The following is a 9779-nucleotide window of genomic DNA, read 5'->3' as shown; positions in this document are numbered from 1 at the left end:
GCCCCTCAGGCTGGGTGCCACACCGCCCCTGCTTTGCCCAAGGTCAGCCCAGGACTCAGGTCCCTGGGCTTTCAGCCCTGTGCCCTAACTGCTGGCCCGTGCTGCTTCGGGCCCTCAGGGTGGGTTCAGTCCGTACCCTGTGTCCTCTAGTAGAGCAGCCCGACCAACCCTGCTGCCCCAGGAGCTGGCTGTTCCCTGCCTCCGGGGCAGGGTCACAGCTCTCCAGCTGCAGGAACCCCCGAGCTGGTGCCCCCTATGTGCATTCTGCCTCAGTGGGCAAAGCTTCCCCCTGCCACTCAGCCCCCGGCAGGCTGCCCCAGGGCTGGAACCGGCAGGACAGCAGCAGGTAACACTCCAGCTGCATTAGTGAAAACTTTTTTTTTTATTTCTGGCATTTAAAATCCCCTGTGGGGGAGGGAAGAAGAGAGGCCCCCAGCAGCTCCATGCCCTGAGTGCCAGCTGGGGAGTCTCTGCTGTCCTGTACGTGTGAGTGCCCTGGGCCCTGCCCCACATGCAGGTGCCGTGGGGTACGGGCTCAGCCCCGCAGAGAGCCACCCTGCACATGCTGCCCACCTGTCCCTGTGTCTCCAGAACGCAGCATGTCACCCCCAGGCACCGCGAGCTGCCTGCAGCCACGCTGGGGCTTGCTGGAGGGGTCAGTGAGCGGAGGACACCCCGAGGAGGTTCTGCTGGTTCCAGGCTCTGCTGGCCCGGGCTGGGGGGCGGGTACCACAACCTGCGCCTCTGCCCCGATGTCCATTAGATGGCCAGGAGAGGTGCACGTGGCTCTGTCACGCAGGGAGGCCGGTCCCAGCTCAGGCCAGTTCCATGGGGCAGGTGTGTAGAAGGCAGCAGGACACGGATGAGCCAGTGTCTGGGGGAGGGAACAGAGCCCCTTGGTGAGAAGATGAGCCCTGGCTACCAGTCCCCATGTGGGGGCCAGGCTGGCTCCAGCCTCAGCCCCTCTGGCCCTGCCCTCCCCCAGGCGGTGCCAGTATCCACCTTGCCAGGGGCCCCCAGTGCTGTAGTACAAGGGGCCCTCAGAGCCCATGTGTTGGGGGGGCTCTGGGCCAGGCTCTAACATCCTCCATAGGTGACCACAAGGGCCAGCTACCAGCCTGGTGAGTTTAAAGCAGCAGGGGACTGAGTCAGCGAGAGACCCCAGGAGTGATTCCATCACCCCTGGGCAGCTGCTGGGCAGAACCATGGCCACCCCCTTACCCCCGCAGCAGGGAGTCTACCTGCGCGTGTCCACTGGGCAGCTGCCGGGCAGAGCCATGGCCACCCCCTTCCCCCGGCAGCGGGGAGTCTACCTGCGTGTGTCCACTCCCAGGAACACCTTCCAGTTGTCCCAGGCGCCGTAGCTGTAGGGGTTCCTGAACACCTGTGCCAGAGGGAGGGCCGCCGTTAGCCTCCCCAGCCTGGGTTCCCCGAGCACCTCCAGCCCGCCCCCACCATCCCAGCCTAGAGCATGGGCCCTGCACTCACTCTGCCTTTCTTCTGCAGCCTCTGCCTCTCCTTCTTGTTGATGTGTCTCTCGATGCTGGTCTCCCCTCGGCTGATGAGGGCAGCGTGCCACAGCGTGAGGGCCCCCAGGGCCAGTGCTACGGAGCTGGGGGGGAGAGCAGATGGGTGGTGATGGGTGGGGAGAGGGGCCAAGCTGAAGCATGCTGGGAACCCTGACGGGAAGCTAACCTGCACTTGCTGCAGAGCCAGCTGCCTCCTTGCCCCAGGGAGGCCCAGGGCTCGGCCAAGGGGAGCAATTGGGCTCCCCGTGCGCGTCTCGCTGTATTTCCTGCAGGGAAAGCCCCAGGTTCGCCAAGCCCAGCTCGCCTGCCAATTCAGGGGGCACAGGCATGCTCGCCCTGCTGTGCGTAGGAGACAGGTCTGTGCTGACTGGACCCGGTAGCCCAGCCCTGGACACCCGCCCAGCCCAGTTACCTGCACAGGACCCAGAGGTAGACTATGCTCTTGTGGAAGGCCCTCTGGCGGAAGGAGAAGGTGGGGGGCGGTGTCTGGTAGTACGTCTGCAAGGAAGGGCACGCGGGCAGGTTAGGCCAGACTGATGCTGGGCATCCATGGTCATTGGGGGTGACTCTACCCCCCCCACCCCGATGTAAATGGGCAGCCGGAGCAGATGGATAGACAGAAAGCGAGTGCGTGGCCAGACAGACACCTCGCATGAGACAGCGGAAGCGAGATCACAAAGCACTGGGCATGTGGCTAGTGCAGGGCTGAACCCACCCAGCGGCCGGGAGCGACGGGACAGCCGCCAAGCAGGGCCTACAGGCACTGTCGGAGCAAATGGCACAGGTGGGTGCTGCTGCCAACCACAAGGGCACCTGCTGCGCCCCCGGCCCAGGAACCCGAGTGGCACAGGGGAAGAGCTGTTCACACAATGCCGAGGTGCTGGGGCAGTGTCCTGGCAGAGATGCCTGGCCCATCCCAGAGCGTGGGTGGGCGGGGCAGCTGGCTGAGACTCCAGCCCCCAGCATGCAGTGCTCCAGGACAGGGTGGAGCAGTGCCTGTTGGGGGGGACAGCACCTTTTGTGGGGGCCATGCTGCTAAAGCCAGGGGCTGTGCTGGACCCTAGACACAACTCCACGCCATGTTGCCTTCAGCAGCTGGGGGAGTGGGAATAGCCCACCTGGTTGGCAGCCACCTGCAGTCTCTCCTTCTCAAGCAGTTTCATTCTCTAGTGGATGGAAAACAGGGCGCCAGTTACACATCTCACAGCAGGGGCGCCAGCCCCCTCCCCCACGTGCCCAGCGTCCTTCGGCCCCGCTCACTGGGGCTGGCTGGCCCTGCCTGCGCCCCTGTGCTGTGTTCAGCATGAAACCCGGAGCTGCGGCCAGGCTGCCAGTCCAGGGGCAGGGGCACTGGCCTCCCAGCCAGTTTAGCCCCAGCTCCTGCCAGCCCAGCGAGAGGGTGACGGGCACAGGACAAGGGCCTGAGCAGAGCAGCCACGAACGCCCTTGGCTGGCTCAGCTGAGCCCCTTCCCACAGGCCCGGGGGCCCAGTCACCTCAATGGCAGCATAGGCCTCCCGGAACATGTCCCAGCTGCTGATGCCGCAGTAGATGCAGCCCATGGTCATGAAGAGGCAGAAGGAGAAGAAGTAGCGATGGTTGTAGTGTCCCACGCAGTTATTCAGCCACGCTGCGCCAGGGTTAAAGATGTGTAATGGGCCGGGCTGGCCCCACACTTCTCTGCCCAGGTTCCCACTCCCTGCTCCGCCGAGCCCAGGAACAGCCGGGGAGCTCCTGCCGCAGCTGCTCCTGCCAGGAAGGGGCAGGAAAGCAGCCCCACAGCTTAAAGTAGGAGCCCAGCATGCACGGCCCCATCTAGCGCTCACTGAGCCCAGCCTGCTGGGACCTGGGCTGCACTTTTAAACCAGAGGTGTCCAGTGCCCCAGCCTGGGTCAGAGCCCGGCAGCTGCACCAGGACCCACGAGCAGCAGGGCTGGGCACAGAGTGCAAACCCTTCCCTTGATCAGCACAGCCAGAAACTTCCCTGTGCCCAGGCTGGCCTTCAACCTGCTGGGTGCTGCCTGCTGCTGTCTGTCCGCCAGCCCCGGAGTCTGAGCGGAGCCGCCCTTCCAAGGGCAGGTTTCTGTACGACCCCAGGCATCCCCTTTCGGCAGCGCCAGGCGCTCAGTGAGCATCACGGACCTCCTGCCAAGCCTGCTGCACCCCTGGCTCACTGGCACCACGTGGGCATGAAGAGCTGGCCCCCAGCGTGCCAGGACAGCACAAAGACTGCCCCCTTTCTGCCCAGAGCCCTGCCCCCTGGGCTGGTCAGGGGCTGCAGGGGGTAGCCTTTGAGGAAGGATACGGCAGTGATGGTCCATCTTCAGCACACACCTGGGAGAAGGAGAGTGGCACACGCTCAGCAAGCATGCGACCAGGATGTGGAGACGGGCTCCAGCTGGGGTCTCCCACCTCGGCACAGCCCCCCAAGACTGAGGCAAGAAGCCAGCAGAGCAAGGGGGCAGAGGAGAGCGGCTCACCTGCTGCAGGTGCCCAGTGGTGCAGGGGGTGGGGTCAGGTGGGGGAAGCCCCTACCCATTGCAGACGCTGCAGTGGTGCTGGGGGGGCTAAGTGGGGGGAGCCCCTACCCATTGCAGACGCTGCAGTGCTGTGGGGGGGCACCCTACCTGTTGCAGATGCTGCAGTGGTGCGTGCGGGCAGGCTTGGGGGAGATGCATTTCCTGCAGATGGAGACGGCCACGGTGTTGCTCTTGGCCTGCGGAGGGAAGCGTGGGCTGGGCCGTCACCGCTCAGAGCAGCGCCCCGCTGGATCCCTTAGCCATCTGCCCAGCCCGCTCAGGGCTGCCCTCGCTGCCCCGCCAGGACCCTGCTCACCCCTTGCCCAGAGCCCTGGCAACTGTGAGCCAAGCCCCGCGTAGGCGCCTCACCATCCGTCTTCAGCCAAGCTGGAAACTAAGCCTGATGGCCACTTGCCCCATGGCTCCGAGCCAGCTGTCTCTGGAAGCCCAAGGAAGTGGTGCCAGTGGGCCCAGCCGTGGCCCCTGCTCCCTGAGATGCACCAAGAACCCAACTAACTGTCCACAGAGCCTCCTGCTGGGAGAGGCTGGGGTTAGAGTAGCCAGGAGCTCCCCCCACAGCCAGCTCCTGCCCCACTCCCCACAGCGCCCCCAGGGTGACGAGGGCCAGCAGCAGCTGGTGGCCCAGGCCTGCCCCTACCTGTGGGGGGTGCCCTGGCGGGGTGGTGATGGCCATGTAGTAGTGGAAGAGGATCATGAGCAGGTTCCAGTGGCCGTAGACGAGGTGCCAGCAGATCCAGCCGGGCGGGTAGCTCTGCAGGATGAGGGGCAGCAGGCAGATGTAGACAATGGCCACGATGGAGCTTGTCAGCACGATCACCAGCGCCACGAACACCTGCAGGGAGGAGCAGAAGAGGGTCTGAGCCCTCAGCCCACCCCCCTTCCCTGCCCTGAACCCCCAGCCCTCAGTGCACCCCCCCGCCCTGCACTGAGCCCCCAGCCCCAGTCCACACCCCTTCCTCAGCCCCAGTGCTCAGCCCACACCCCCTTTCTCTGCTTTGAGCCCCCAGCCAGCCTCCTGCCCACTCCACCCCGAGCCCCTAGGACGTGGGGCACATGACTCTTTACACAGCTGACCCAGATTTCGTTGGTTTTCCCACTCTGGCACGGTGCCCGGACCTCAGGCAGCAGCACCACTAAAGAGGGGCTAGGAATGGGCAAAGCACCCCCCTGCCAGCTCCAACTTGGGGGGCAGAAGGCTCTGGGGCTGGAACAGACAGCTGGGGGGGAGGAGATGAGACCCCATCCCCTCCCCTGGCTCCCCAGCTCTGAGTAGAGGGGCACTCACCCCACCTGGCGCCCCCCACCCCGCAGGGCACTCACCACACCGAACCAGCGAGTGACGTGATCCACCAGCCAGTAGATGGGCTCGAAGAGGGAGTCCAGCACCACGTCGCTGTTGGTGAAGGAGTTGTAGAGCAGGGAGCGCAGGCAGAGGTGCCCATAGCGCCACAGCTGCTGCGCCCGCCATGCCAGCCTGACCCTGCGCCACCGGCCCACCCGCAGGCACTTCACACAGAGGCGCATCACCGCTGAGAACGCCCGCCGGCGGCTCCTCATCCCTGCCGCACACCGCCTGCGGGAGCAGAGCCCGGCTCAGACCTCGCGCGGGGAGCGCCGAGCCCAGTGCCCCAGGGCAGCGCTAGGGACCGGGGCGGGGCCTGCCGGGGGGGGCTGTGCCGCTGTGACGAAGTGGGCCTGTTCTTAATGTTTCCTCTGAATAGTGTGGGGGTGCCTCAGTTTCCCCTATGCAGTTCTTAAGTATCTAGGTGGTGGGGTAAGGGTGTATGATCATTGCAGAGCCCTAGAGGGCAGGTGTGTGCAGGGATCTGGACACAGAGAATGGCCGACACCCTGTTTCCTGGCAACTGATGGCCTGGGCCCTTCCCCCCCTGCAAGGTGAGAGCTGAAGGGTTGGAGAACAAAGGAATCAGGTGACCACCTGGCCCGGGAAAGGAACAAAGCCCAGAGGAGGAGGGGCTGGAGGGGTTTTCAGTTTGGGGCTGGCTGGGACATGGAGTGAAGTGCAGACGTGGTTGTCTGGCTCACTGCCCCCCAGAATGGACCCAGCAGAGGGGTCCCGTTCTCTGCACCTGCAAGCTCTGTTTTAGACCATGTTCCTGTCATCTAATAAACCTTCTGTTTTACTGGCTGGCTGAGAGTCACGTCTGACTGCAAAGTTGGGGTGCAGGACCCTCTGGCTTCCCCAGGAGCCCCGCCTGAGCGGACTCGCTGGGGGGAAGCGCACGGAGAGGCAGAGGATGCTGAATGCTCTGAGGTCAGACCCAGGAAGGTGGAAGCTGTGTGAGCTGTGTGTCCTGAAGACAGGCTGCTCACAGAAAGGCGACTACCCCAGAGTCCTGACTGACTTCATGGGGAGCAGTTCCAGAGCATCGCCCAGGGACTCCGTGACAGCCGCCAGGACCGGGGCTGCCGGGGGGGCTACCAGGGGGGGCTGTGCCGTCAGGACCGGGGCAGGGGCTGCCGGGGGGGCTGCCAGGGGGGGGCTGTGCCGCCAGGACCGGGGCAGGGGTTGCCGGGGGGTCTGTGCCGCCAGGACCAGGGCTGCCGGGGGGGCTCTCCCCAGCAGTCAGTGCAGCTGTACTGTCCTGACCTCACTGCACTGGTACCAATGTTTCTGCCTTGCCCTGCTGGCGGTACTCACTGGCATGCCCAGCCCATCCCCGGGAGGGGGCAGAGGAAGCCAGTGACCTTCGGTTGGCCTGGGTGGGGGAAGCAGAGCCCGGGCAAGGGGAGTGAGCCCAGCTCCTGGGGCTGTCCTGGGTAACTGTCTGGAGGACGGGGAGTGCAGAGCCCACAGCTCCCCGCCCCCCATCCTGGCACAGGTGTTCATTGGCCACATTTCGCCTTTCCCACTCCAGATGCAAAAGAAACCAGAGATGGGGCTGAGTGCAGCTCTGCTGGGCTGGCTCCCGGGTGGGAGCTCAGACACTGCCAGCTCCTCCAGAGAGCCCCACCTGGCCCGATGGAGCCGGGGAGCCCCCAGAGGGGTACAGGTGGCGTTAAAACCCACACCACCATCTCCACCCCAGCAGAGATGGCAGCCTCCCTCCTGGGGGCTGCTGGGTCTCGGCCCCCTGAACCTAGCACTGGGGGCTATTCCCCTCTCATAGCCCCAGTCTGGGGGAGCCCCACAAGTTATCCACCGCCCCCACAGTCCAGTTCATCTCGGGCGAGCCTGGGAGACAAGGCTGGATTGATTCCCATTGCGCAGACCCTGGGCGGAGGCCCCAGGATGAGCTGGTCAGTGGGTGCAGCTGGCATTGGGCATGGGGTGAATGGGGCCCTGCCAGGCTGGGGTGCTCACCCATCTCCGTGGGACATGCCACAGCACATCCAGCATTAACTAGGAGAGGCTGCCCCGGGACCGCCCCGGGGCTCAGGCACAGAGCCGGGCACAGCACACAGGGGGTGCCAGGACAGGGCAGCATGAGCTGGGGCCCCGAGCCTGTCTCCCAGCCTAGCTAGCACCCGTCTCTGGGGAGGAATCATGCTGAGCAAAGCCTCAGCCCAGCCGCTCACAGACCTGTCTCCTGCCTCTGCCAGCATTTACCCTCCCCCCAGATTTGTCCCTTCGCCCATTCTGTCCCCATTTAATCCTTGATTCCTCCAGTCCCCCCATCAGTCTTGTTGCCCTTCTCTGGGCTCCCCGCATTCATCCCCAGAGCTCTGATATGGGGCTGGGAGGTTCTTCCTCCATTTTCTCTTGGCTGAGATATTATTCAGCTCTGCAGAGGGCTTTGGGATGTGACTGTTTTACCTGGGAAAGGCTCTGACAGGTGAAGATACCACAGCATGTTAATGACTTAGCCCTGGACAGCCAGCAGGGGGAGCTCACGCTGTCCTTTTAGTGTGTCCCACTAAAAACGGGGCGTTTTATTCAGGAAAATCCTGTAGTGAATTAAAGTGAGTGAACTGAAAAGCAGACGGGGGCAGGCAGAGGGCAGCTCATGCCTCAATGCATGGCAGCCAGGGTGGCATGCGGCTCACCCTGCCCCCACTGAGCTGGCATCTCCTCTGGGCCATGGGGCACAGGCTAAGGGTATTTCTGAGCCTGTCTTCGCCCCGGATAGACGGAGGCTGTGGAACAGGTGGGGAAAGCCACGGGCAGGGGGATCTGCCCAGCGTAACGGTCAGACAGGCTGGTCCTCGCCTCTGCCCTGGGCTGGTGACAGGCAAACACGGGGGGCTGCAGAGCTGAGCCCCCCCAGGCAGCCAGACCCCCCCAAGGGGGGCGCACAGGAGGTGCCACCGTGCAGGGGGGCAGGAGAGGGATGCACCCCCCAGACACTCCCCTAACACTCCGCCCCTCCCCGTCTGACACCCCCTCCCCGACCCCCCGACACCCCTTGCCCCCTCTGACACCCCTCAACCCCCCAACACCCTGCCCCTCCCCCTCTGACACCCCCTTCCCGACATCCCCCCGCCCCCTCTGACACCCCCTTCCAACCCCCCTCTGACACCCCCTTCCCGACCTCCCCGACTCCCCCCTCCCCCTCTGACAACCCCTTCCCGACACCCCGCCCCTCCCCGTCTGACACCCCCTCCCCGATCCCCCGACACCCCCTGCCCCCTCTGACACCCCTCACCCCCCAACACCCTGCCCCTCCCCCTCTGACACCCTCTTCCCGACATCCCCCCGCCCCCTCTGACACGCCCTTCCAACCCCCCCTCTGACATCCCCTTCCTGACCCCCCCGACTCCCCCCTCTGACACCCCCTTCCCGACACCCCGCCCCTCCCCGTCTGACACCCCCTCCCTGACCCCCCGACACCCCCTGCCCCCTCTGACACCCCTCAACCCCCCAACACCCTGCCCCTCCCCCTCTGACACCCCCTTCCCGACATCCCCCCGCCCCCTCTGACACCCCCTTCCAACCCCCCCTCTGACACCCCCTTCCCGACCTCCCCGACTCCCCCCTCCCCCTCTGACACCCCCTTCCCGACCTCCCCGACACCCCCTGCCCCCTCTGACACCCCTCACCCCCCAACACCCTGCCCCTCCCCCTCTGACACCCTCTTCCCGACATCCCCCCGCCCCCTCTGACACGCCCTTCCAACCCCCCCTCTGACATCCCCTTCCTGACCCCCCCGACTCCCCCCTCTGACACCCCCTTCCCGACACCCCGCCCCTCCCCGTCTGACACCCCCTCCCTGACCCCCCGACACCCCCTGCCCCCTCTGACACCCCTCAACCCCCCAACACCCTGCCCCTCCCCCTCTGACACCCCCTTCCCGACATCCCCCCGCCCCCTCTGACACCCCCTTCCAACCCCCCCTCTGACACCCCCTTCCCGACCTCCCCGACTCCCCCCTCCCCCTCTGACACCCCCTTCCCGATCCCCCGACACCCCCTGCCCCCTCTGACACCCCTCACCCCCCAACACCCTGCCCCTCCCCCTCTGACACCCTCTTCCCGACATCCCCCCGCCCCCTCTGACACCCCCTTCCTGACCCCCCCGACACCCCGCCCCTCCCCGTCTGACCCCCCCAACACCCCCCGCCCCTCCCCCTCTGACACCCCCTCCCTGGCCCTCCCCCTCTGACACCCCCTCCCTGGCCCTCCCTTACCTGCCGCCCGGGCCGGCCCGCGCCCCGCCTCCATCTGCCCCGGCCGCAGCCCTCAGCGCCGGCCCGGCATCTCCCCGGTACCTTGGCCCCACTGCGCCGGCGCGGCCTCCCACCGCGGTGCGC

At 65.8% G+C, this 9779-nt stretch overlaps 1 protein-coding gene across 2 annotated transcripts; it reads right to left on the bottom strand.

Moving 5' to 3' along the window:
* Nucleotides 1-627: 627 nt before the first annotated feature.
* On the bottom strand, nucleotides 628-9762 carry ZDHHC16 (zDHHC palmitoyltransferase 16). 2 transcript variants are annotated; one of them, XM_048857308.2, is made up of 11 exons: nucleotides 9657-9762; nucleotides 5389-5641; nucleotides 4706-4900; nucleotides 4156-4244; nucleotides 3834-3862; nucleotides 3025-3158; nucleotides 2648-2695; nucleotides 1942-2027; nucleotides 1489-1612; nucleotides 1314-1384; nucleotides 628-874 (listed from the first exon to the last, which is right to left on the bottom strand). In XM_048857308.2, exons 2-11 carry the CDS (start codon nucleotides 5623-5625, stop codon nucleotides 760-762), a joined length of 1128 nt encoding a protein of 375 aa, XP_048713265.1. In that variant the 5' UTR covers nucleotides 5626-5641; nucleotides 9657-9762; the 3' UTR covers nucleotides 628-759. The 2 variants fall into 2 exon arrangements, with proteins under 2 accessions (XP_048713265.1, XP_074987225.1); XM_075131124.1 differs by lacking the exon at nucleotides 9657-9762 and adding an exon at nucleotides 7847-7977.
* Between the last annotated feature and the right edge of the window lie 17 nt (nucleotides 9763-9779).

Source organism: Caretta caretta, chromosome 7, assembly GCF_965140235.1.
Source record: "Caretta caretta isolate rCarCar2 chromosome 7, rCarCar1.hap1, whole genome shotgun sequence".
Taxonomy (NCBI): domain Eukaryota; kingdom Metazoa; phylum Chordata; order Testudines; family Cheloniidae; genus Caretta; species Caretta caretta.
The sequence above is the reverse complement of the archived record's forward strand: the minus strand, read 5'-3'. Positions and strand labels throughout refer to the sequence as shown.

Coding starts and splice junctions, on each gene's coding strand:
- ZDHHC16 (XM_048857308.2), bottom strand. CDS start 5,625: ATGAGGAGCCGCCGGCGGGCGTTCTCAGCGGTGATGCGCCTCTGTGTG. Junction 4,245..4,705: donor CGCCAGGGCACCCCCCACAG/GTAGGGGCAGGC, acceptor TTCCCTCCGCAG/GCCAAGAGCAACACCGTGGC. Junction 3,863..4,155: donor CACTGCAGCATCTGCAACAG/GTAGGGTGCCCC, acceptor TCCTTCTCCCAG/GTGTGTGCTGAAGATGGACC.